General features: G+C 48.2%; 1 protein-coding gene across 1 annotated transcript; it reads left to right on the forward strand.

The window, feature by feature from the left end:
* Positions 1–23381: 23381 nt before the first annotated feature.
* On the forward strand, positions 23382–26372 carry PHOX2B (paired like homeobox 2B; the record flags this gene model as incomplete). Its single annotated transcript, XM_084799092.1, has 3 exons — positions 23382–23924; positions 24782–24969; positions 25857–26372. Exons 1-3 carry the CDS (start codon positions 23684–23686, stop codon positions 26370–26372), a joined length of 945 nt encoding a protein of 314 aa, XP_084655218.1. The 5' UTR covers positions 23382–23683.
* Positions 26373–27016: the final 644 nt, after the last annotated feature.

A 27016-nucleotide genomic window follows, 5' to 3' on the forward strand; every position in this document is an offset into this window, starting at 1 on the left:
GGACGTCCTTCTGTAAGGACTTTTACTAAGCGTGTGACACATCACACACTTAGGGCGGGTGCTGTCGAGGCTTTGAGCATAGTCAGCGCTGAGTCCTCTGATGTTGCCCGGGCAATGCCAGCTAAGGTGGAGGGGCTTACACCAGGCCTACCGCTGAGCCAAGCGCCTTCCTCGCATTGTGTTTTTTTAGCTCAGAAGTATTCTGTGGGAGCACTGAAGAGAGGCTTAGTGGCTAAGAGCAGGGCTGTTCTTCCAGGGGACCTGAGTTCAAGTCCCAGTATCTGTACCTGTAACTCCAGCTTCAGGAGATCCAACGCCCACCTGCCCTCGTGTGTGTGTGTGTGTGAGTGTGTGTGTGAGTGTGTGTGTGAGTGTGTGTGTGTGAGTGTGTGTGTGAAGGCCAAAGCTTGACGTTGGGAGTTGTTGACCACTGCTCCTCTCCCTCACTCACTGAGGCAGGGGCTTCTGGGTCAGATCCAGACCTGGTGGTACATGGGTGAGTCTCCCTAACCTAGCAGTTGCCTGTCTCTGCCTTCAGAAACTGTGGTTACACGTGGCTTTCAATGAGGTGAGTTCTCAGGGTAAAATCACTGTCACTGGACGTGGCATTTTCCAGCCACCACCTGCCTTTGCTTACATTCCAGTATCTCCAACAGGTGCTCATCTTGTGATTTTTTAAAAATTTTGAGGCAGAATCTTACTACGTAGTTCAGGCTGCCCTAAAACCCCCCAAGATCCTCTGCTTAGCCTTCCCCCGCCCCAGCAAGCACCGGAATAACAGGCAAGCACAGCTACCACCAATATCATTGTTTGTTTTATGCTTTCAATTTTCTGCGCTTAACTAGTGATAGTTTTTGGCCACTAAAATATTTTGAGTTTTGTTCACACATAAGAATTACATATTTACATGACATATGAATACGTGTATGCAGTGCTAAGGACGGGTCAGGGTACGTGTTGGCTCTCAGACAGAGATCATTTCTTCGTGTTCTTAACCATGGAAGACCTTCCCTTCCGGCTACTTGGCAACATTCAGTTAACCAGTGCCGATTGTAGCTTGCTACAGTGCTCCAGGCCATCAGACTGTAGCCTGTACCTGCCTGGATGGCCACCTGGGCCGGCTGAAGTACATACACAGACCTTGACAATTGCAGCTCCTTCTGCACCTAACGTCACAGTGCAGGCGTCTCTTCCTCTACTGACTTCAGGTCCCTTGACTGTAAGTCCAGGAGTGGGCACTTGAGTCACGTGGCTGTTCTATTTCTAGCCTCCTGGGGAACTCCATTTTCTGTAGTGGCTGTACTTGGTTGCATTGCCAGGCAAGTTCCCTTTTCTCTACATCTTTGGGCGTAGGAATTCTTTATATAACCCAAATATTAAATTCTTAGGATTACATGTACTGCAAACACTGTGTCAGGTCTCCTGTTTGATTTATTCTTTTTGTGTGTATGTTGTGATGGGCATGCATGTACAGTGCTTTCTGTGTGTGCTTAGATGCTTCCTCGATACACAAGCGACTTTTTTCATTTGACACCAAAACATAAAATTGTCTAGTGTAATGGCTAATAGCACTGTGTCTTGCACAGATCATTTTGTGTGTACACCCCTTTTTGAACATCTATACTATGAAGTTTCAAAGGCTGTGTGTGTGTGTTACTGTTCTTGCTTGCCTGGACCCATTTTTTTTTTTGTACTGGTTTCTTGTTGAGCATCTTGGTATTTGAAGTTTTGGATGGTGTTTCCTGAGTTAACAGGGATAAATATTTCAACAAGTTGAATTCCCACATCAAAGGGGAAAAGTAGCCCTTGCCAAATTGGCTTTCAAAAGGTCACATCGTTTTGTCTTTACGTTCAGATCACATGGGGTGGGGTCAGCCACAAGCGCTCCCAGGTCTCCGGAGTGACAGAGCTAGGATTTATTTCCCACTTGCACCTGATCTCAGCGCTGGCTGTCACAGCCTGTGTCACTCGAGGCACTTAGGATCATACTGTGATGTAGAGCTTTCTTATAGAAGTGATTAGTGTCTATCTGTTCACGCTTCCTTGGCCATAGCAGATTTCCTAGTCCTAACTTCATATGGGTCTGAGGATAAAGTGATGCCATCTGCCAGGTGCTGGGGAGAAAAAACACCATGATTGTGAGCAGTCTCAACCCCCAGCAGGAGGCAAAGGGAGTTTCCATACATAATAGCTTTCATAAACATATGTATGTGTATGTTATATACATATATTTATACACACCCACAAACATACACACATGAAGAAAGAGGACTCGGGTATAGCTCTGTGGGAGAGCACTTGTTTAGCATGCCAGGATACTGGGTTCAATTTCTGATCTCTAAAAAAGAGGGAGGAGGAGGAAGAGGAGGAGAAACAGGAAGAGGAAGAGAAGAGGGGGGAGGGAGAAGAGGCAGTTAGAGTGAGAAAGTTTGTCTTTGAGGTCTGCCCCTTTTAATGTTGTTGTTGTATGCATATGCTCATATTTGCGTGTGTGCATGTGCGCACGTGTGTAGAGACTGGAGTTTGATATCAGGTGATATCTGGCTGTTCACGCAGGTTCATGGGCTCAAACTCAGGTCCTCAAGGTTGCAAGGCAAGCACTTTACTCCTTGATCCACTTGCCAGCCTCCTCTGCGTAACTTTCATTTTGAAAGAGTTATACACAGGAGGTTAAAAAGAATAATACATAAAGTCCAACTTGGCCTTCCCTGAACTTCCTCCGGCGACGGCATCTTGTGTAGCTCTGGCACAGCACGAACCCAGGAAATGAGCACCCTACAGCAGTGGGACCTGGCTGCAGACCTCACCCAGTTGCCACAGCTTTACAGATTCTTCTTTGTGTGTGCTAAAGTTACTTTGCTTGTCTGTTTGTGTGCGCCTGTGTGGGTGTGTTCACACACATGCGTGTGGGTTTATAGGGGCCAGACAGGGTATTGGGTCCCTTTCAATTGAAGCTACAGGCATCTGTAGGAGGCTCAGCTTGCCACATGGGTGCTGAGATCTCCACAGCACCCTGATGACTGCTCAGTGAGCACTCCTAGCTGACCAGCCTTCTGCCCAGCCCTTCTGTGCACTGTTGTTACTGTGGGGCAATGCAGCCAGCTTTTGGATTGTTTTAATTCTATGAAATGTTAGTTTCTTCACAGATTCTTATAGCTATCGACCTAATTAGCTTTTTCCTCCCCACAAGGCAGCCTGTGATCCTCTTTATGTTTGCTCCTGCCCGTCAGTGTTCATTAACCTGCACCGGTCTCGGTGGTTTTGCCATAGTAAGTATGTTTAAGAAGTGGAGCTACGGAAGTAGAGACAGAGCTGTTTCAAGTCTTTTTCCCCCCAGTCCCCTTCTTCTTTAAAATAATTGCCTAGTGCTTGGAGGGGAGGGGGGTAGGGGTGGGGGATGGGAGGGGGTAGGGGGCTGGGGGCTGGGAGGGGGGTGGGGAGTGGGGGCTGGGAGGGGGCCAGGGGTTGGGAGGAGGGCCGGGGGTGGGGGCTGAGAGGGGGGCAGGGGCCGGGGGCTGGGAAAGGGGGCGGGGGCCGGGAGCTGGGGGGGGCCGGGGGCTGGGAGGGGGCCAGGGGTTGGGAGGAGGGCCGGGGGTGGGGGCTGAGAGGGGGGCAGGGGCCGGGGGCTGGGAAAGGGGGCGGGAGCCGGGAGCTGGGGGGGCCGGGGGCTGGGAGGGGAGGCGGGGGCCGGGGGCTGGAGAAGTAGAATTGTACAGTGTTTACTGTCATGGGAGTGGCCACCTTTTGCACCACTGTCTCATTCCTCTTGATTTCCACGGTAGTCTAAGGTGTGGATACGTGGTTGTTTTACCCATTTACATGTTGAGGACATGTTGGTTGTCTTCAGGTTTGGGCTATCACAAATAAACACCTGATGAGTACGGGTTTATACGTCTTCTGTGGTCAAGAGGGCAGGTGTTGGGCTATGTGGGAAGTACATGGTTGGTTTTATGAGCAACAGCCGAACTTTCCAGAGAGTATAATATTACATTCCCAGAGAGCTCTAGCTTCTTTGGGGCTTTCAAAGAAGTTAGTGTTATTATTACATTTCAAAATATTTCAAAGGCCTGGGAGGTGGCTCAGTGGACAAAAGTACCTCTTATACAAGAGCGAGGGATTGAGTTTAGATCCCCAGTAGCCATGCAAATGCCAAGTGGGCATGCAAGGCAGCGCTCTGTAATCCCCGTACCCAGGAGGTGAGCACAGTGGGCTAGACCACACAGACCAACGCGTTCCTGGTTTAGCATGAGGAGGAGCGTGGCCAAGGAAGACATCCTTTGTCAACCTCTAGCCTTCACATGCATGTGTGCACATGTTCATGTGCACCTTCAAACACAGAAACACTCATGTGCATGTGAGCACCCATGCACACAACATGTGTAAACAGAAAAATTTTAGTTGTTTAATAGGCATACGGTGATATCTTATTATATTTTAGATTAGTTTCCCTAATGGCTAACAATGCTGAACACTTGTTAACGCACTCGTGTGCCTGCTGTGTCTCCTCTTTAATGAAATGCCCTTTCCCGCTTGCTAGATGGTTTTTTGTTTTCATATTCTTGGGTTTTGAGAGTTCTCTATCTATTGCAGATACAGGATGTTGATCAGATACATTGTTTGCAAACATTTCCTCTCCATCTGACCATTGTTTTTACATCTTTTCAAACAAGATCTCTTAGCAAAAGTTAAGTTTCTATTTGTGTGTGTGTGTGTGCCCTTGTGCCTGTGCACACACACCACACCCATGTGCATACTCTTACCTCGCCAGGCCAGAGGTCACCGTTGGATGTATTTCTTGTATTTTGCTCTCTTTATTTTTATGACAGTGTCTCTCGCTGAACGTAGAGTTTACTAATTAATCTAGATTAGCTGGCCAGCAAGCCTTCAGCATTCTTCTATCTGTGCCATCCCCTAGCGCTCAGGTTCAGACACAGGCACCATCTTGCTTGTGCTGGTTGGTCTTATGTCAAACTGACACACAATAGAGAAAGTGCCTCCATACGACCAGGCTCTAAGGCATTTTATTAATTAGTTATTGATGGCCAGAGGGAGCCCAGTCCACTGTGAATGGCCCAGGGCTGCTGGTCCTGGGTTGTATAAGAAAGCAGGCTGAGCAAGCCATGAAGAACAAGCCAGTAAGCAGCACCTTCCACGGCCTCTGCATCAGCTCCTGCCTCCAGGTTCCTGCCCTGCTTGAGTTCCTGTCCTGGTTTCCCCCAATGATGAACAGTGATGTGGAAGTGTCAGCCGAACAGACCCTTTCCTCCCCAAATTGCTTTTTGGTCATGACATTTTATCACAGCACTAGAAACCCTAAGTAGGAAGATGCCCAACCTTTCCAGTGGGTGCTAGGGATGCAAACCTCAGGACTCCATGATTGTGTGCCTGGACCATCTCCCCAGCCTCACTTTAACAACATTTTTATAGATTAAATTTTAGGTTCAAAACACTCCTTACCTGTTCCCAAACTCCATCTGCCATATTCTTAGTCTCCAACCTGGAATCCATTTGACAGGAGACTTTTAGATGCTCTCTGTTCCATCAAGCCACTGGCTGACACCTTCTTCTTTAGACTGATGCTCAGGGGAATTTCCCTTAGAACAAAAGTCCTCAGTTCTGAAAGAGCTATTTGGGGTGTGGTAGTGGTGGTGGGTGGGTGGTGGTGGTGGTGGGTGGGTGGTGGTGGTGGTGGGTGGGTGGTGGTGGTGGTGGGTGGGTGGTGATGGGTGGGTGGGTGGTGGTGGGTGGTGGTGGTGGTGGGTGGTGGTGGTGGTGGGTGGTGGTGGTGGGTGGTGGTGATGGTGGTGATGATGGTGGTGGTGGTGGTGGTGGGTGGGTGGTGATGGTGGTGGTGATGGTGGTGGTGGTGGTGGTGATGGTGGTGGGTGGTGATGGTGGGTGGTGATGGTGGTGGTGGTGGTGGTGGGTGGGTGGTGATGGTGGTGGTGATGGTGGTGGTGATGGTGGTGGGTGGTGATGGTGGTGGTGGTGGTGGTGGGTGGGTGGTGATGGTGGTGGTGATGGTGGTGGTGATGGTGGTGGTGGTGGAGGTGGTGGTGGTGGTGGTGGTGGTGGTGGTGGTGGTGATGGTGGTGGTGATGGTGGTGGTGGTGGTGGTGGGTGGGTGGTGATGGTGGTGGTGATGGTGGTGGTGATGGTGGTGGTGGTGGTGGTGGTGGTGGTGGTGGGTGGTGGTGGTGGTGGTGGTGGTGATGGTGGTGGTGGTGGTGATGGTGGTGGTGGTGGTGGTGGTGGTGGTGGTGGTGATGGTGGTGGTGGTGGTGGTGGTGGTGATGGTGGTGGTGGTGGTGATGGTGGTGATGGTGGTGGTGGTGGTGGTGGTGGTGATGGTGGTGGTGGTGGTGGTGGTGGTGGTGGTGGTGGTGATGGTGGTGGTGGTGGTGGTGGTGGTGGTGGTGGTGGTGGGTGGTAGTGGTGGTGGTGGTGATGGTGGTGGTGATAATGGTGATGGTGGTGGTGGTGGTGATGGGTGGTGGTGGTGATGGTGGTGGTGGTGGTGGAGGTGGTGGTGGTGGTGGTGGTGATGGTGGTGGTGGTGGTGGTGGTGGTGGTGGTGGTGGTGATGGGTGGTGGTGGTGATGGTGGTGGTGGTGGTGGAGGTGGTGGTGGTGGTGGTGGTGATGGGTGGTGGTGGTGATGGTGGTGGTGGTGGTGGAGGTGGTGGTGGTGGTGGTGGTGATGGTGGTGGTGGTGGTGGTGGTGGTGGTGGTGGTGGTGGTGAGGGTCTTTCTGGACATATTTTCCAAATGGTAAATTTTAGTGATGTGGGGATGTAGTCCATCAGCCTTAAGGCCAGCCTAACTGGACCTGCAGATGCTTGCTTGTGCACTGGACAGAACCAAGGTCTGGAAGCCCTGCTTTGATCTGGAGAATGTCACTGGGAGGAAGAAGGCATAGTGCACATCTCCGTGTGCCTTGTCACCTGGAGAGTAATCACTTCCTGACAGGCTATACAGGTAAACTCTGACCCCAAAGCTACAAGTGTTTCATCCAAGTGTTTCAATTACTCACCAGCATGCTTCCTCAGAAGACTGTCTAGTATTTTGGAAGAGGGGGCATCCCAGCAAAAGGTTCTTATCTAGTAAGCTGTCTTTTAACTTTCTCTCATAAATCACCTTGTTTTTAGGGTAGTAAAAAGGATATTTCAATCTGCTACAAATCTTTGACAGTTCTTCTCGTTCCCCGGTAGATATAGCTGCCACTGTGTGCATATCTTTGAAATTCCAGAACTTTAAAACACACAAAAATCATATTTAGTTTCCAGTAGAATTAGATTATAACCCCCAGCTAATCATTTATTAAAATTTGGTTCTTACCAAAATAAAATTAATTAAAAATCCTCAGTTGGGTGTAGTAGTCAATGCTGGTAATCTCAGCACAAGGGGGAGCTAGTGGAGGAGACTTTTAGCTTGGACTACATAGTAAATTTTAGGCTGACCTAGGTTACATAGTGTCCTAGTTAGAGTATTACTGCTACAATGAAACACCATGACCTAAAGCAAGTTAGGGAGGAAAGGGTTTATTTGGCTTATACTCCACATCACTGTTCATTGTTGAAGGAAGTCAGGACAGGAACTCAAGCAGGACAGGAACCTGGAGGCAGGAGCTGATGCAGAGGCCACGGCAGGTTGCTGCTGACTGGCTTGCTCCCCATTACTTGCTCAACCTGCTTTCTTCTAGAACCCAGGACCAGCAGCCCAGGAATGGCCCCACCCATCATGGACTTGGCCCTCCCCCACCAACCACTAGTTAAGAAAATGCCTCACAGCCTCATCTTTTGGAGACATTTTCTCTATCGGGGTTCCCTCCTTGCAGATGACAGTGGCTTGTGCCAAGTGACATGAAACTAGTTAATACGCATAGAAAGATCCCATCTCCAAAATAAAGTATGTAAGTAAAATCCTGCAACCCAGCCATCAGGATATAGAATCATATCCAGTGCATATAGATTTAGTAGGTTTGTGTGTGCTTCATTAAAACATGTTCAGGACCATTTGATAAGTCAAATCTTCCTGCAAACACATTTTCATCTCAATTGTCTTTACTGTTTTGTAAGTGGCTTGAATTCATTGCTGCTCTTTTCTGTACTAAGACATGTGGGGCAAAGTGTGAAGTGGTCCTCTGTAGAACATCTGTGACATGGCTTCTGTCGAGAACTGACTCGGAGAGAACACAGGTCTGGAGGCAGGGGGATGGACTCAATGGCTTCTTGAGCTTCTTGGCATTGGGCTACGTCTAGGACTATAATTATGACTATGTTTATTTATTAACATTTCTACTGGGCTGTTTTAGTTGATTAGCAATGCAATTACAAAAAATATATGCAGCTACAAGTTCTGGGAAGTCTCTACATTGCTAGGAAAGTCTAGATATGATATCATTTCAGATTTTCAATGATTTAATTAAAATAAACAAGCATGCAATAGCCTCAGCATAGTTTATAATATGATGAAGAACTACATCTAATTGCTGAAAGTAGGGGTAATGAGAGTTAGTAATCTGGAGTTCTTTGCTGATTATTCTTTGGGCCATTTTCTGTCCACCGAACAAAAGAGATATATTCTGTTAAGGTAAAGCTGGAATGGGGTTATCACAAAGCGGTAGGAAGTGTGCTTAGTAATCCCCAACATTCAAGGCAAATATAAATAAGTATAAAGGAGAAAGAGGGATGGAGCTGGAGCTTGCCCCGGTAGCACGGTGTGGTGGGGTACCCTGCCATCCCAGCACTGGGAAGGTGGAAGCAGGAGGCGGGGAGTTCAAGGCTGTCCCATGCTGTGGGGATGGTTTGAGTTTGTTTGCTTTTCCCCTTTACTGTGCTTCCCAGATTCTCCCTGTGGCCATGGACTCCCAGCAGCTGCAAGAGGGAGCCAAGATGGTGGCGGATCTGTGAGCACAGCAGCGTAGGAGCAACAGCCAAATAAGGGGCCTAAGACGTTTCTAAAATGCTCCTTGGGAAAATATGTGCTTGGATGCAGACATTGTCGCTAAAACCAGTGAGATCACAGGATGCCGTACAACCAGAACATTCGTTAAATATTTGCCCTATACTTGCTGAAGAAGGTTCAGTCCGACAGAGGCCTCTGTCCCTCACTGGAGCCTGACAAACAGAAGCCTCTGTCCCTCACTGGAGCCTGACAAACAGAAGCCTCTGTCCCTCATTGAAGCCCGTCCCCAATGCTAACATCAATCTGCTAATCAGCCTCTTTTGGAGTCCTCCATTCACGTAAATGTTGTTAATCATCTAATGGTACTATTGTTTAGTCCATATTTCCCCATGTTGTCCACAGTGATATTGTGACAGGCCTGGATGAATGCTCTGCTGAAGTCCAGATTCATTATGTCCGTGGCATTGGCCGCTCTCTAAATCCACTAACCCTGTCAGAGGAAATGAAACAAAGAGGACTCTTGAGAGCGTGCCATGTGCTCAGACGCTCAGCCTTTGCTTTCGTCCCTTGCTCTGCCCACAAACCCACTTCTGCAACACCTTACCTGCCTGTTTCTATTGCTTATTGCTCTTCGATGAAGCCTTATTCCTTGACCCCAGGCATATTTCTCTGTGCCTGACTTGTCCACCCCCAAGCCTTGAATATAACGCCGTCTCCCAGGCTGCTTATGCCTAATTGTCCTCGCCCTCATGTAGAATTAGGCATCTCTTATTTGATGACTGGTGATCTTGGACCTACTGACAGCCTCTTCTTTTCTAACACACCACTCACTCCAAAATCCTGTATAGCACCCCAGGTGGCTCTCAAATGCTAATTCCTAAAAAGGAAAAATCAGGGCTTCTTGATGAGTGGCTGGTGCCAGATATAGGCAAAGATGGGAAAGACAAGGCTAGCCCATTTGGTTGCTCCACCCAGAGAGGAAGCTATGGGGAACCCTCAGGAACCTGTCAATTGAATTATAAGCTGTGAAGACAGCCCCACTAATCTGAGCTAGGCTAACTTGAATGTTAAAAATGCCACTGCAGAGGATACACATAGCTCCATTAGCAAAGCACTTGATGTATAAGCAGGAGGACATGTTGGAGCCCCAGCATAAAAACTGGGTGAAGCTGGGTGTGGTGGCGCATGCCTTTAATCCCAGCACTTGGATCACTGTGAGTTCAAGGACAGCCTGGTCTACAAAGCGAGTCCAGGACAGCGAAGCCTACACAGAGAGACCCTGTCTCAAAACAACCAAAAAAAAAAAAATCTGGGTAATTGTGGATCTTTTACCTGAATGCTAAGGTCACAGAGAGACAGGCGGGACTGCCAACGAAGCTAGCCAATTGATGAGGTCTAAGTTTAGTGAGAGACTCTGCCTCAAAAAATAGGTGGAGAGATGTCCGAGGTCAACCTCTAGCCTCCATGCACTCACATGAACACACACACACACACACACACACACACAGAGAGAGAGAGAGAGAGAGAGACAGAGAGAGAGACAGAGACAGAGACACAGACAGAGACACAGACACAGAGACAGAGACAGAGAGAATATCTTACTGCACTGAAAGAAATATGAAAAATATGTGTGTAGATCTGTGAGTGGATGATGCTGTAAAAAAAAGAAAAATCCCACTGATGAGCGTTGTGGGGTGTCAATGAAAATGCCCACTTTCTATAAACTGCTAATCAAATGCAAAGAATGTAGCATCTATCCTGCCTATCATCTCGTAGCGACTTAAGGATTGATGATAAATTTCTTCTTCCGTCCCTTCGCCCCTCTGCCTCCATCCCTCCTTTCTCATCTTTTCCTTCCTTGCCCCCTTCCTTTCCTTTGAAGTTGAGTCTCACCAAGCAGCCCAGATTGGCCTGAATTCACAAGCTCCTTCCACGGCTCCGTGGTGTGAGCACTGTAGGAGTGGACCACCACAGCACAGTTCCCACCTCCCCTGAACAGCATCCTAGCCGGTAAGTTAACTAACGACCTCACACATGTGCAATTCAAAGGAGTGGTCCCAGCTGGGAGGAGTATTCAAATGGCAGGGAGCAAACCCCACACTACAAAGACAAGCAGCTTTCAGCACAGCGCCCCTGCAGAGTATCCTAGCTAAAGACTTGAAAATGCAGGGGCGGGAGCTGTGGCACACATCTTTAATCTCAGCAATTGGGAGGTGAATCTCTGTGAGTTCAAGACCAGCCTGGTCTACACAGGGAGTACCAGGCTAACTAGGGCTACACAGTGAGATCATGTCTTGAAAACAAAACAAAGTAAAACCCCAAAACAACTCAACTCTAACATGCAGCTGATCAAGCCTCTGGTGTCAGCTACCAGGTTACAGGAAATACATACAATCAGGGTAAAATGGCCCCGTGGGGAAGTTCATAACATATGTGATCCATTTTCTTCTCAAATTAATCATAACGGCGAGGGAGATATCTCCACAACAGAGCACTTGGTTAGCAGGGGTAAGGGCTTAGGTTTGATCCATGGCTCAGCACTGCAAGATGATAATAACACAGAGATTATTTTAATAATCACTAATAATCGTTATCACAATATTATTCATAAAGAGGAAGGGAGGACAGACGGTAAGTCTATAGATAAAAAGATATTGATGAGCTGCAAAAATACCAAGTGCAGTCCGTGTACCAGCAGTGCTTGGATTCTGAATCAAACAGCATAACCTGGAGAAAAAAAGAAAAGGAAAAAACAAAACTCCTCTGTGAGTCAATCTGGGAATGAACATTGGGTAACTGAAGAGGTGAAGACATTGTTACTCCTTCTTCTTCTTCTTCTTCTTCTTCTTCTTCTTCTTCTTCTTCTTCTTCTTCTTCTTTTTCTTCTTCTTCTTCTTCTTCTTCTTATTATTATTATTATTATTATTATTATTATTATTATTAATTGGTGTGAGGATGGCACTGCAATTGTGTTTTCTTTTGTGCTTAAAGAAAGCCCTGTCTCTTAGATATGCTATGAGCTATGTGAGGAGAGGGTCCTGTGGTGCCTTAGACTCACTTTAGCAGCCCTACTGGGAGCAGACCGGCTGTGTGAGAAGCAAGGCCAGTGATGAACGCACACCTGCCATTTCCGGGGTAGAGGTTCCTGATGCCGCCTTTATATATGTGGTTCTTGACCCTTCGTATAGGCATTTCCCTTAATCCTTTTTGTTCACCGTCAAATTCTCTCTGGAATTCTGTGGCCATTTGCATTTCAGAAACTATTTTGGTTTCCTGAAAAAGAAACAGCTCACCAGAAGAGCGGCCTTCCCACCTCTGTTTCAGTCCTGTGTGAGTGAGCGTGCAAATGCCTGTGAGAGTATGTGAGTGTGTGTGTACATGTGTATGTATAAGTGTGTGTCTGTATACATGTGTGTGTGTGGAGCGTGGGGGGGAACTTGTGTATGTATGTGTGTGTGCGTGTGTGGAGTGTGTGTGTGCATGCATAGCATGTGTGTGTGTGTACACATATGTACATGTATGTATGCATAAGCTAGAGGACAACCTCAGGTGTTGTTCCTCAGGGGCCATCCATCTTGGCTTTTAAGGTGGGGTTTCTCGGTGGTCTGGGGCTTGCTGTGTCAGCTAGGCTGGCTGGCCAGAAAGCCCCAGAGACTCACCTCTCTCCATCTCCTTGCTATTGGGATTACAAACATGGCACTAGATCCAGTCTTTGGCTTTTTTAAAGTGGATGCTGGTGGTTGAACTTGGGTCCCTATGCTTGTGTGCTAAGCATTCCATCGACCGCGTCATCTCCCAGGTCTTCTTTCTCCATACTGTACGGTCCTACGGAGATTACAGTCACTCAGCGTCCCCCCGGCATGTTTCCTGGGCCTCAGAGTTCTGTAGGAACTCACAGAAGTGGTCAGGCAGGCCCTTTCTAGGTCAGGCACAGCCGTTGGCTCTGGTGGCTGTCACTGGCATTCCCGGTAATCCTTCCTTACTGAAGTTTATTCTCTTTGACAGAAAAGGCAGAATCAAAATAGGAGTTTTATTTGGTTTTCTTCATCATTTTTCAATGTTGAAAAAAATCAATCCCAGGTGGAATTTATCCCTCTTGTCATCTGGCTTCAAACCTAAAGAGGGTCCTTTTGTCATCATTAGATTTTTAATCCTTGTCATCTTAACTCTATTTTTATAGGTTACTGTTAATATTTAGGATTACTTATTCCTGCCTTCGTTCCTTCAAATGGGGTTGTTGGCTTCTTTGGGCAGCGTTTTTCTTGTTCATTTACAATGGCACAGTTGAGAGCAGATGGACCACACTTCTTGGTGAGGACGGGGATGCACGGAGAGACCCCACGCTCTGCTTCACGTGCCACCTTCCTGGAAGGCAAATCTGCAGCATGTGTTCCCAGCCCTTCCGGACACAGACACCCTTCCTTGTCACCACAGAGTTCCCATGCTATCTGTACATGGATGTACAGAAAGACCTACCTAAAAGACTGTCCTGAGAAGTGTTTTAAATATATTTCTTAAAAATTAGAAGCGTTCTCACTGCCCAACAATGTGAGGTTGTCAAAACAAACTGGTTTTTATTGTACATTGAAATACTATGTGACCATAAAAAGCTTTCCTAATTAGGAAATTCCCAATATGGGAAGCTTCATGCTATGTCATTGGGGAAGACGGTAGCCCATTTTGTAAAAATACGTATTAGCAGAAGGAGAAAAGACACGGAAGACATGGGAGAACGTCAAGGCATTTGCTTTCTTTCTGTTCATTTTGTCTTCTGCATTCCACGGTGGTTTATACTGTAGATATTTGCTACTTCAAAATAAGAAAGGGAAGTAATAAAAACAGGAGTAAGGAAGTGGGAGTCAGCTGTCTCACAAGTCTCTTGGCGGTGTTGGCTTTCTGCGGCTTAGCCAATCCTCAGGAGCAGCCCTCAGAGCTCTGACTTTCTCCCATACCTTCTCTGTCCTTTCTCCTTCTACTCATACACATTTTTACAAAACTAAATACAGTTTTTAAAAAATGGATGGAAACATGCCCCCATGGACTACTGTTTTCCCTCCATGGTAGGTCATGAGCATGCTAGGAAATTCCCAAGTCCTCTCCATGGACTATTCTTGTCTGTCTGGCTGCTTGTTTGTTTGGCTGTCTGCGCAGAGAGGAAGGTGTGGCTGAAGAGCTCCCTTAGCTACAAGAGCACCTTCAGCATATGGGAGAAAAATGGATGCCCAGTAGTGGTTAATGAAGACATTTCTCTCATGAACGCGAGCCTGGCCACGGCCAGTCTGGAGCCGCACCGTGGCCTCGGCCCTGTCTCTGAAGCATAGCTCTGGCCCCATCCTGGGCCATTTGAGAACTGATTCCATAGCTAATAGTGCTGTTTGGGTGGAGCTGGTGGCTGCTGCTCCCTAGTCTCCTGGGGTAGCCTGGGGGTGTCTACCCACCATCATGCCGACTTCCCGTGAGCAACTCTCCCATCACCTCTTCCCACCTCATGTCTTCCAGGCCAACCTCAAACAGTGAAAACTTTATGAATAAGCACAGGTCTTCACAGGAAGTTTATCTCTCCAGGACCCCTTGGCTTTGTCATTCTCTACGGTCCAATTAGCTCATCACTGTAAACAAACAGCTGGAGAAAAATGTGCATTTTAAGTAGAAACTGGGTATTCCCAGTCTGTCCAACAGGGGAAATACTGCAAACACACATACTGGAACCATCTTATTGTCTCTGGCTCCCAAGGTCTAGGACACGTGGTGCCAGCCCCTGAACACTGGATTGCATTTGTCTCTAAACTCTGAATCAGCTGAAATCCACATTAAAATGCATGATGCTGCAAGCGCATTACCGGCAAACCGCACAAACTTCCTAAATGAAACCACACAAAGAGCCCATAACAGCGGGGCTTTCTGAAAACCCAAGAAAGGGAAATATTTTTAGACACTTTCATTTTTTTTGTTGATGTTGTTGATTTTTTTTTTAACACCTTTCAGGCTGAGCAGTTAAGGACACTCCTCCAACACCCCTCAGTGGGCTCCCTGGGCTGATTGAAGATGCAAAGATCCTGCTAGTGTAACTTGTCTGGGTGTTATGCTGCTTCTGACGCTGGCAGCACAGGCTGCCTGGGAGCCAGGAGCGAGGCAGGCTTCAGGGGTGAGGCACAAGGGATCAGCAGACAGCTGTGTGGCCTAACAGTCGTGGCACAGGGAAGAAACACCACCTGATGTACTTCCGGAAGCTCGTTCAGTCCTGACAGGGCTTGACTTCCTGTGACATCATCTCTTCGGAGCTTCATCTGAAAATATGCCTGGGGGTGGAGGGGGCACCACACAAAGTCTCAAGAAAGGAAGGAGGGGCCATCCGGAGGTTCCCCTTTTCGCCTGTTCTCTACCTCGTGTTACTCTCAGCGGTAACGTACCTTCCTTGGTTTCCCCGGTCCACGCAGTTATTTCTTTCTCCCGTAGAGAAAATGATGTGAGGGACGTGCCCAGACACTTCCCCACCAAATCGGTTCACAGGGCGTCAGGAATGAACTAGACTTCTCAGAGCCTTACCCCAGTCCCTGACGCAGGAGAGGCCTTTGCGCAGAGTGGTCAGTGCTGAGACTGTCCAATGGCCAGTCCGGCATGAGTCCCACAGCTTCAGATGTGCTGCCAAACCTTCTAGCACTCTGAGCTACAGGGGTGCTGCTTTGACCTGGGTGCTTCCCCTTACTTGCGGATCTTTGGTTTGTTCCATTTCTAAAGCACGCAAGATTATCCACAACCACATTTACACCAAGGAGTAGGTTCCTGTACATAGTAGAAACCTTAAAAATGTGGTCAGGGTGCGGGATCAAGCAATAGCAGGCCCAGAAAAAGTGGGTTAATGAGATCCTTGTGCTGAAGTAACAGAGTGTAAATCTTGCAAGCTCATGCATCTGGGGTAGTTTTGTTTAAACAATCATTGTGGGGCCCCTTGAACTCACACACTGGGCAGAAATGTGTCTTTTTTAAATTCTAGATCGCTCTTGTGTATTTTTGCCTCATACCTGTCCTTGGGGCTGCTTTGCTGAATTCATCATGTGTCTCCTTGTATTTTTTCATGTACCCCAGTCACTCTTATCTTTTCTGTTATAAGGAAAACCTAAGCTGAACTTCGTATTAAGCTCCCCAATACTCCAAGCTCTCCTTGCCTTTGGTGTCTTTGATTGTCCTTAGGGTTACCGTTGCGGTGATGAAACACCATGGCCAAATGCAGCTTCAGGAGGAAAGCGTTCTGAAAACTCACACTTTTGTATAACAGTCCATCAGCAAAAGCAGGGAGAACAGGAACTCAAGCAGGGCAGGCACCTCAAGGCAGGAGCTGATGCAGAGGCCGTGGAGGGGTGCTGCCTACTGGCTCGTTCCTCGTGGCTTGCTCAGTGTGCTTTCTTATAGAACCCAGGACCACCAGCCCCAGGAGTGGCAGCACCCACAATGGTCTGAGCCCACCCTCATCAATCACTAAGAAAATACACTATAGGCTTGCCTACAGCTGATCTTATGGGAGCAATTTTCTTACCTGAGGTTCCTCCTTCTCAGATGACCATAGTTTGTGTTAAATTAATGCAAAACTAGCCAGAACACTGGTTATCACAGAGTCTTGTGCCTGAAACCTTCATCACCATTTTATTAACTCATTCCTACTCAGGTGGTAGTACCTACCTAGCATATACATCATCTCTTCCGGGGCGTCCCCCAGCACTTGAAGAAGATACCTGTTTATCGTGGATCTTCAGCAGTCTCTTCCTCCATGGCAACCCCACTCTAGAGCTAAGGCTAACAGTGCGCCCACTACTAATGATAAGAACAACAGAGAAACAGGAAAGGCATGCATGCCTTCTCTTGCTTTCTACAGGTCACACACATTCATCTAACTGGCATTGCCAAGGCAAGGCACGGCACATGGCAGTATCCATCTTCTAGAAGGTAGGGAGGTGGAGTCCGACCAGGTTCCTAGAAGTAGGCAAAACCGGAAATGCTTGCTAAGCAGCCTGAGTAATAAAATACACTCAAGGAAGTCCAGGCTTAGAAAGTCTTCAATGGAGCTGGTGACCCTGATGAGAAGATAGCTTATTTACGTGCGGGCGTGGAAACCACACATAGGGAGGGACAAAGAGAAGTTAAGGAATAAGTATGGGGAAGAATGGCCACAGGGGGCGTGGCTGTGACTTCAGAAGCACGAGGGTTTGAAGACCTGCGGGAGGCTAAGATGGGTCCCACAGCCGTTGAACTCCAGAGTGCAGAGACACGATGAGTTTGAGGTTAGAATAAGGCCTCCTCCTCTGAGCAGCGGACCAGTGAAAACACGAACAGATGCAGACATGGCTTGGTCCATAGATCAAGAAGTATTGAGTTCTTGTGTGGTAGAATTTGTTATCATGAGGAACTTAATATATATAACCGCAATGCGCTTCACGTGGAGAAATTTGGGGGATTAGAGAGTGACAGAGGAGAAGAGAGAGAAGGGGAGCGAGTGTGGAGAGAGGGAGGAAGAAGGGAGGGAGAGAGAGCCTACCAACCTGCCAAGGTTGGAAAGATGTTAAGCCATTATCTCTCTATTCCCCTGCCTTCCCCTCCCCCACCTTTCAGGTACCATGTAGGCAGTTTTAATGCCAAACACAATTAAAAAAAAGAAAAAGAAAAAGACTTGTTTGTGTTTATTTTATGCGAATGCATGAATGCTCGGATGCAGTATGTATACTGTACATGTACCCGGGGCTCACACTATGCCCTAGAGCTGGACCTGCAGGCTGTTTGTATCTGTGGGTGATGGGAACTGAACCCAGGTCCTCTGCAAGAGCAGCAGGTGCTCTTAACCACAGAGCCAGCTCTTCCGCCCTGCCCAACACAGTAGATGCACAAATAAGCCAGACCCCATAAACCCATTCATAGTAGAAGTTGTAATACAGCTCTTGAGTGAAATTCCACTTCTGCGCAAGCTTATGCAGAGATAACCTAGGACATCAGTGGCCCCAGTTTTGACCTAACCCTGTCTTCAATGTGAAGATGGTCTCTCAGCTCCCAACTTAGTCACATAGGTTGGGGTGTTGTTTGATTGAGAATGAAGCTGTCTAGCCACTTTCTTTGGAGCATGTGGAGGTCAAGGGCTCAGAGCATTGCTCCTCTGTGTGGGATGCTGTCCCTCAGCTTCTAGCAGCTGCTAACTTAGAAAAATCACAGCCCTCTCTGTTTGTTGTTTGCAAGCTTGGGCAGTTCAGGTTTTCTTTCTTTCTTTTTTTTTTTTCCCTCTCCTTCAAATAGTTCTGTTGTTGTTCAGGCAGAGAGAGCTCCCTGCCTAATTTAATTTTGTTTCTCCTTTCTTTGCTACAAGCAGATGTCACTTTTACATCTGTGACTCTGATCAAATGCCCAGCAGATGTTCCCACCATTAGCCAAACGCCCGGCTAAAGATAAAGGCAGTCCCTCTGCTAATTGTGGCTTTATATGGGGGAGGGAAAAGCAGAGGGAAGATGGCTGGAACCAGGTGTGTCCCAGGAAAAGGTCTTTAAAGAACATTTTTTGGGACCAGCTCCCCACTACCAGCATAGAACACTTATATTTGAGGTACCTCCAAAGCAAATCCAGATACATAAACACCATTTACAAGTCATCTGTAAAACTACAACCCAATCCCACCCAGCTAGCCAAAGACAAAAGGTTTTACAGTGACATCTCTTCCTAACATTCAGTATTTGCATACAAAAATAAAGCACTATATTAATCATGAATAAATTCTGTCCATAATGTAAGATGAAATGTAGAATTAACTTATTATCATCTGTATATATGTATCTTCTAGTAAATCCCCTAAAAATGGAATTTCTGTACTTGATTGCCCACTTTCCCCCCATTGATAACCTAGAGCCTGCTGAGAGATTGGTTACCATGCTGAACACATGCTATAAACATGCAGTGGGAAAGATATACATCTATGCCCTCATCCAAATGCAAAAGTTGGTATCCAACCCAAGGTCCTAAGGAACTCCAAGAAAAGCTTGCCAATGTCATTATCATCATCACTGTGGGCACCCTGGTACGGGTGGTTAACCATCGCTGGACTCGGCCACGTATTGTCAAGCCAGGAGGTTGGTTACAAGCCTAAAAAGGTTTCTATTGGGAAACATGTGAATCTGGGTTGTGTTGCAAATGTTGTGTGTAGTAAAAATGCTCAAATACTGAGCGAACACCCTTGGCAATTGGTGGCTCATTTGTTTTATGTTCTGGGAGTTGGTGTCCTGAAAAACTCTAACTATTTTCTTAGTGCAGGTAAGGAGGAAACAGTTGCAGCCTGCAGTGTTCTTTGTGAGGAGAAAGCCAAGGACACATTGCATCCTTCTGTGGTGCAGAGAATTCTGGCTCTGAGTTCCTTCTCCACCAGGCTGGGGGAGGGGGCCGATCCAGAGGCAACATTAAATAAAGCAATCAAACAGAAAATTCCCCAAGACTCTCACCGGTATTTGATATTTTATTCATCCCCGTGTTGTGGTGCCTTGCCAACGATGGTAAAACGGCCTCCTAGGAGTGAGGCATGAGAGGCCTGGCAAGCGTTTCTCATGAATGGCTACTATAACACAATGGCATTTTGTTTGCTGGTTTTGTCTCCTTGTCTTTTTAACATTGTTTCTGACTTTCAAGGAAAGAAAAAAGAAGAGGAGAAAGAATAGCTCCTATGAATGGCAAAGTAGAGGGAAGAAAAGTTTCTTTTAAACGGTCAACCTTTTTCATTTGGTAGCATGTAAACATTTTTCCCCCCTCACAGTATATGTGCTTGTAGTCTGTTTCTTCTCTTGTCCTTTAAATGGCTTTCTCTCTTCTTTTACCACATTAGATTGCCTTTCCTTTACTGATTTAGAAAATTGGCAGGGGGATAAAAAGTCAACCGTGTACACATACTAAGAAAGGAGAGACAGAGGAAGATGGATCAAACCATCCATCTATCCATGAAGCCGTTTATCTATCAATCCATCTCGCTTCCCACCCGCCTCTATTAAAATAAATAGCAGGCACTGTACACACTGCTGGTTGGCTGAAGTTGTGATCTGGACAAAAGGTCTGTTTGGGAAAAGGATGCTGAACCTCTAATTCTATTTGTGCCGGTTGAAAATCAGGAGGGGTTTTTCTACACTTCACTTTTATTAGATTATTTCTTATAGATGGCTTCTTTTTTCCTCCCAGACGCGTGGTGGCGGCTGCTGAAGCAGTTGGTCTATAGTTGGAATAATTAAATTAACCATTTGGTACAACTTTTAGGGGAGAGCTCGCGTGTAGAAAGCCCAACTGGGACAAAGCAGGGAGCTGGGGCTCTGGCCTGGCCCAGCCCCACAGCCCTTTCATCGCCGAGCAGAAACAGGACCCTGAGTCACAAAAGAGGGGCCAGGGCTGGGGCCAGGGCGGGTGGGAGGGACGGTGACACTGAACAAAATAAACCTACAAGGCCTACAAAGGGGAAAATGAAGTCAAGAGCGTTTGCTCATCCAACCGTGCGGTTCTAGCTCGGAGGGGTCTTCAAGGAGGAGCGCAGAGCTCGGGTCTGGTGAGGATGAGCACCAGGGGGCGTCTGGAGAGAGAGAGAGAGGACAGTCGGGTCCAATGAACAGGGCTGGCACCCTGAAGACGGCTGGCGCGACCAAGTGGAATCACTTGGAGCCAGACTACTGGGGGGGGACAAGCCCTGGGCTGGCGCCCAGCTGCCCAGCGGTGGCGGCTTCGGATGGGCTTGTCCCTCTTAGGGGGGCACTTCCCTTGCCTGGATTCCCGGTGTCCTGGTTCTCTGTGCTCTCCATTTAGCCAGCTCAACCCGAAGGCTCTGAACTGAATAGCTAGGACCCCTCTCTAAACCCCTTCCAAAGAACTCCCCATGCACCTGAAGTTTCAACCGAGAATCATCTGCAGCTGTGGCTGTGAAGGCTGTTGGAAAGCAGCGTGGAAATTCGTGGCGTGTAGGTCGTGTCTCCGGAGGGCTCCTGGCCCTGTTGAAGAACAGCTGCACAGCTGCGGGTGTGTGTGTGTGTGTGTGTGTGTGTGTGTGTGTGTGTGTGTGTGTGTGTGTGTGTGTGAGAGAGAGAGAGAGAGAGAGAGAGAGAGAGAGAGAGAGAGAGAGAGAGAGAGAGAGACTGAGACTCTGCACACGTACACCCCCAGATGCACCTCTGGCAGGCTGTGAACCTGGGCTTTGCCAAATGTAGGTTTTAGTGACTAAATGCACTTTTTCGTAGACTCCATAAAAGTCTCATCTGCATTAAAAATATGCTTAAAGCCCACCTGTGCCAGGGGGAGCTGGCTGACCAGTGTTAATCTGACCAAACCTGGCCTAAAGCCCACGCATCTACAACACCCCTTTCAGAAAAACCAGGACGCACTCTTTCTCCCTTTCTGCCCTCACCCCTAACTCTCAGGGAGCGGAGAAACTTGGACAATCAGAGCCTTGTGCTTGATAACTTACCCCCGCCCCACCTCCCTGAAGTGAAAGGCAGTGGGAGAATGCCAGGGAGGGAAATTCCATGTGGAGTCAGTCCGTGGGGTACAGGCACCTCGCGGTCCAGATGCAGATTCATATTCATGAGGGAGCGAGAAATAAAGACAAATTCGCGCTGTAATAGCCCTTGGATTCGCATCCGTCTTTGCTGGCCTTTAGGTTCAGGGACTGAAGACAGATGTTTGCATCCCCTTTCTCCTCTTGTCTGGTGACCATAAAGAAAAACCATTTAGAGTGTTGCAATTTGTTTCCCCGCCGCGCTCAAGCCTTGGAAGCATTTATTTTCATTTTACCCTCATGCACAAAAAAAAGTGCACATTGGTCACCAAGGGCCCTTCTTTATCAAATACGCATTGTACAACGTACAACTGCAATAAAACTATCAGCCCTCCCCATAAAACTATCACCAGCTTCGTTGGTGGGTCCCCTTGCCTGAACTCGATAGTCCAGCGCTCTTAGCACGGAGGATGCGCGAACACCTGGGCCGATCGAGGCTGAAAAGGCTGGGGGCCCGCAGTCGCTGTCCTGGTTTAATCCATTACGGCGTCTGTAGCAGTTTAGTGTGCAATAAAGTACGGTGGCAGTGGAGAGCGGGCGCCCATCCACTCCCCGGCACTAGCATCGAATTAAACCACTTAGTTTGGCAAACACTGAACGCCTAAATGCCCCTATAAAGACTTTATGAGTTTGTTACTTTAATTACTGACTTGTTACAGAGCACATAAAGGGGGTAATGAATGCAATAAAACTAATTATCTACACATTTAATTCATATAAAATATCCAGGGTTTGTTTACACCACACGGCGATTCAACTAAGCATTCCCCCACTCTTGTCCACCGAGAGGAAGGCTTTAATGAAATATTTCCCTTTATTCTGCTAGAGTCTAGCGAACCAAATGAAAATTACCCTCCGCTTAAATCATGGGGCCACCGAGGTCCACAAATCATGGCTGGCTTCTTTGTTTGTGCCTCCTTGCCAGAACCCAAGAGCCCGAGGAATCGAACTAGGAAAGTGCTCTGCTTTGAACCCTTGTTGTGTTTGTTTAAGTAGCTAGACTGTCGCTCAGTGAGGTCCGGACACCTGAAGGGCTAATGTGCAGCAATGCTCTTTGGGAAACCCCAGGTCTGAAGGGGATTGCGGTCGCCTGAAAAAGAGAGGAAGGTATCGGAAGGCTGGAAAAGGAGACCCTCGTTCGGGTGCATTTCATGCTGGGCTTGGTAGCTACCAAGTAATTAAAACGAACAACCACCGCAGGGAAGCTACACACACACACACACACACACACACACACACACACACACACACACACACATGCAATGCACTAATGCAGGCAGGCACAGCGCAGAGTGCCCAGAAACATTCAGTAGGGAATCCAGATGTTTCGCCTTTGAGAGCTCAGTTGTTTATTTTACTGTTGTAAAAGAGCTTTCTGCCCACATCTCTGGAAAGCACATTAAGCTTTGAGGAGAAACACAATTGATAAGATGCCATTTTTTCCATTCCCTTCGACCAGGTGTATTTTAAAGAAATCCGCTTATCACATAAAACCCCGTTGGCCCACTTACGCTATGTTACAGGGCGCCCGAGTCTTGCCAGCGTCCCCGTCCTTTATAACATTTCATGCACTTCAGGGGGTAGGCTTGTTGTTAAATTGAGCGTGTAACACTCTTACAAAACAGGTTTTCTATGACATCAAGGTTTCTTCTCCCTAACCAAGGAGGGGGGGCGGCGAAGAGGGGGGGGACACACTATCTCAATTTATGCCTAAGGTATATGATCAGTTAAAAAGGCTTAAAAGCTCTTGGAAATTGGATCAGGGAAAATCGTCACCCAACTTTCATTATTTCCAAGTAGCGTGATTGAATTAAAGGGCAGGAGCTGGTTAGAAGGGAGGATCAGGGGCTCGGTGCGTAATGGTGTGGTATTAAATTCTAATTAGAGATGCAGGAATCAATGATAGGGAGGTTGGACAGCTCAGTTCCCCGGTGCCAGCCCAATAGACGGATGAGTTATTGTCATGTAAAAAGCGCCAGCAATAAGACCAACCGCTTTGCTATTGTCCAAGTGGAAAGAGCCAAGTTTATTATGAGGACTATATGCTCTAGAGACCTCAGACTAGGCATCTCATAGGAGGCTTTTTCATAAAACTAGGCTCTGCTGGTAGTAAGGAGGCCAGTTTGGAGGCAGGCGTTGAGCTGTGCACATCTCCCCACTTCAGCCACCTTCTCCACATCCATCTTTTATTTTGTTTTTCCACTTGGCTGAGCCATCCAGAACCTTTTCAATGTATAAAATGGAATATTCTTACCTCAACTCCTCTGCCTACGAGTCCTGTATGGCCGGGATGGACACCTCCAGCCTGGCTTCAGCTTACGCAGACTTCAGCTCCTGCAGCCAGGCCAGTGGCTTCCAGTATAACCCGATAAGGACCACTTTTGGGGCCACGTCGGGCTGCCCTTCCCTCACGCCGGGATCCTGCAGCCTGGGCACCCTCAGGGACCACCAGAGCAGTCCGTACGCCGCAGGTAAGGACCGCTAGCTCTCTCGGCGGAAGAAGCCGCCTTTCCGCTCGTATATAGGAAGCCTTGATTGCATTTGAAAATGGAAATGTGTTTAGTATTTACCAAACGAAATTTGCTTACACAAATGAAAGAATTTATCACGTTAGAAGCGATTGCAGGGAGGGGTAATTCACTTACAGGGTTACACTATCCTAGTCACACCCGAACCGCCAACAAAATTATCTTAAGCTGCCAAAATGATAGGCATAATTTATTTACTTTGCGATGAGACGTAAAGCTTAGAAAATAATTAAATAACAAAGAGTAAAGCTCATTACTGGCGGTGTCTCTCTCTCTCTCTCTCTTTTTTAAAAGAACCGACAGCGGCTCACACCTCTTTGGCTGGTCATTTTTATGATCATTTCTTGAATTTATTGGGTTTTTTTTTTTTTTTTACAGCACTATCTCCCAACTTTCAGGCAGCATCAACTGCTGAGCATTGAAAAGTTGCAACAGTGGGAGTGAGTGGTAACTTCCTCCCGGCTTTCTGATATTTCAACTGATGTTTTCGGACTGTTTTCCTGCTAAATGAACTATCCCCCGTCCTGGGCCTCAAGCGGTCTCCACCTTGCTATTTCAACCCACCCAAAGGCACTTGGGCCACAAGAATCCACAAAAAGTCGCACTCGTGCCCCTGTTTCTGTATGTTACTAATTTGCTGGGTTTTCTTGGCAGGTTGATGTGCCTAAAACTCCTTCTAAACGCTCCTGGTGTCCTTAGCGGCTCTCAGGCTATCTGACCTTGGTCCCCACATTCTGGATCCTCCGCCCTCCAATTCCTGACTGTGTTTGCTCACTCTAGCCTCCTCTGTCATCCTCTAGTTCCGTACAAACTCTTCACCGACCACGGTGGCCTCAACGAGAAACGCAAGCAACGGCGCATCCGCACCACTTTCACAAGCGCGCAGCTCAAAGAGTTGGAGAGGGTCTTCGCTGAGACGCACTACCCAGACATCTACACCCGGGAGGAACTAGCGCTGAAGATCGACCTCACTGAGGCGAGAGTCCAGGTACGGGAGACCGAGTGCCGCAGGAGTAGGGTGAGGGGTGGGTGCTGATGCTTACAGCTCTGAAGGGACCCCAGGCGGGTCAGAGAAATGGCATTTGGAGTGTTGTGCTCACGAGGGGGCGGGGGAAGTGAGGCTAGGACACACACACAGACTGTAGGCAATTTATTCAAAGCCTCAGTGTTTCTCACCAGAGCAGGGGTTTAGGTGTTTGAATGAACAAGGCCTTTTGGAGAAAGGAAGTGTCCGGTGAGCGAGCAGGAAGATTCCAGACTCTGCCAGTATCTGTGTTAGCTTAATTGTCATCATTCGGTTGTTCAGAGTCTCCTAACTCAAGTGCCCTTAAAAACCTAGCGCCGGTGGGTACACGGTGTAATTTCCCAGCAACCAGTACTTGAAACAGATTCGCGAAGGTTCGTGCCAGGAACCTCAGCTTACTGTGCGCAACCTATTGGGAGCAAAAGTGCGCTCTAGAGCTGCTCCCCAGCCCTGTGCAAAGTCAGTGCGCACCACGGAAGGCTTCTCTGTGGATGTAGGTGAAGCGCTTTTAAGAGTACGTAAAATGAAAGGCTTCATTTTTAGGGTTTTCCTGTGACTTTTGTACCCGTCCCTTCCGGTGTCATTTCGCTGGCATGTTAGTTTGAGCACTAAGAACGTTTCTCAGAAGAGAAGCTAGTAGCGAGCAGGGCAGACTTGCCTGTGGTGTCAACCCATTCATACGGCGGAGTGTGTGTGTGTGTGTGTGTGTGTGTGTGTGTGTGTGTGTGTGTGTGTGTGTGTGTGTGTACGTACGTGTACCATCTGAAACGAAGTGGGCCGTCCCAAGCGCCACTTTTCTTTTCTTTTTGGTCTCCTTCCCGCGTTTCATCACCTCCCCTCTCTTTGGGCAGGTGTGGTTCCAGAACCGCCGGGCCAAATTTCGCAAGCAGGAGCGCGCAGCCGCTGCCGCAGCTGCGGCAGCCAAAAACGGCTCTTCTGGCAAGAAGTCAGACTCCTCCCGGGACGACGAGAGTAAAGAGGCCAAGAGCACCGATCCCGACAGCACTGGGGGCCCCGGACCCAACCCCAACCCGACCCCCAGCTGCGGGGCAAACGGCGGTGGCGGCGGCGGGCCCAGCCCGGCGGGAGCTCCGGGGGCGGCGGGCCCGGGGGGCCCGGGAGGCGAACCCGGCAAGGGCGGTGCGGCTGCCGCCGCTGCTGCGGCTGCTGCTGCGGCGGCGGCAGCGGCTGCGGCGGCGGCAGGAGGCCTGGCTGCGGCCGGGGGCCCCGGACAAGGCTGGGCTCCCGGCCCGGGCCCTATCACCTCCATCCCGGATTCGCTCGGAGGCCCCTTCGCCAGCGTCTTATCTTCGCTCCAAAGACCCAACGGTGCCAAAGCCGCCTTAGTGAAGAGCAGTATGTTCTGATCTGCGATCTGAGGCGGCGGTGGGCGAGCCTGGGCCCAGGCTGGCGAGTGGGGGAGTAGGTAGACCCAAGGCTAATGTCGCTGCTGCCAGTGGCTTTTTTTTTTTTTGCAGAAGGCCTAAAATTACGGCGATTCGAATAACGAGAAAATGACGTCGCTCCCATGTCAACCCCACTCCTACCCCTTTCCTCAACCCCCCAACAAAACAAAACAAAACAAAACAAAACAAAACAAAACAAAACAAAAAACTTCCCTGGCTTCGCACCTGCCTGGGGCATAGGACAGGGCTCCTCCACCTGCTGCCCAGGGGGTGTGAGCTGCAGGGCCTGGACTTCGGGGCACTCTCAGGGGGCTGTGTCTGAGTGTCGGGTGTATGTCTGTCTCGGAGAATGTGTGTCTGTGGCCCTAAGTAGGTGATAGGGAGAGATGGGGGGCTACAACCAACTCAGTGACTTCTTAGAAAAAATTAAAAGTTCAGAAAACAGCAACGATAAAAAAGCAAAACGAAATTACACAAGTTAAAAAGATCCAAACAGAGGGAACAATTTAAAAATACAAATGTGGCGAGGGAAGACTGGCTGACGCTGAGGATTTGATCTTGAGGACCCCTAAATTCTCACGCTCAAGATGACACAGACTGTCTCG

Source organism: Acomys minous (assembly GCF_964271855.1).
Source record: "Acomys minous genome assembly, chromosome: 10".
Classification (NCBI taxonomy): Eukaryota; Metazoa; Chordata; class Mammalia; order Rodentia; family Muridae; genus Acomys; species Acomys minous.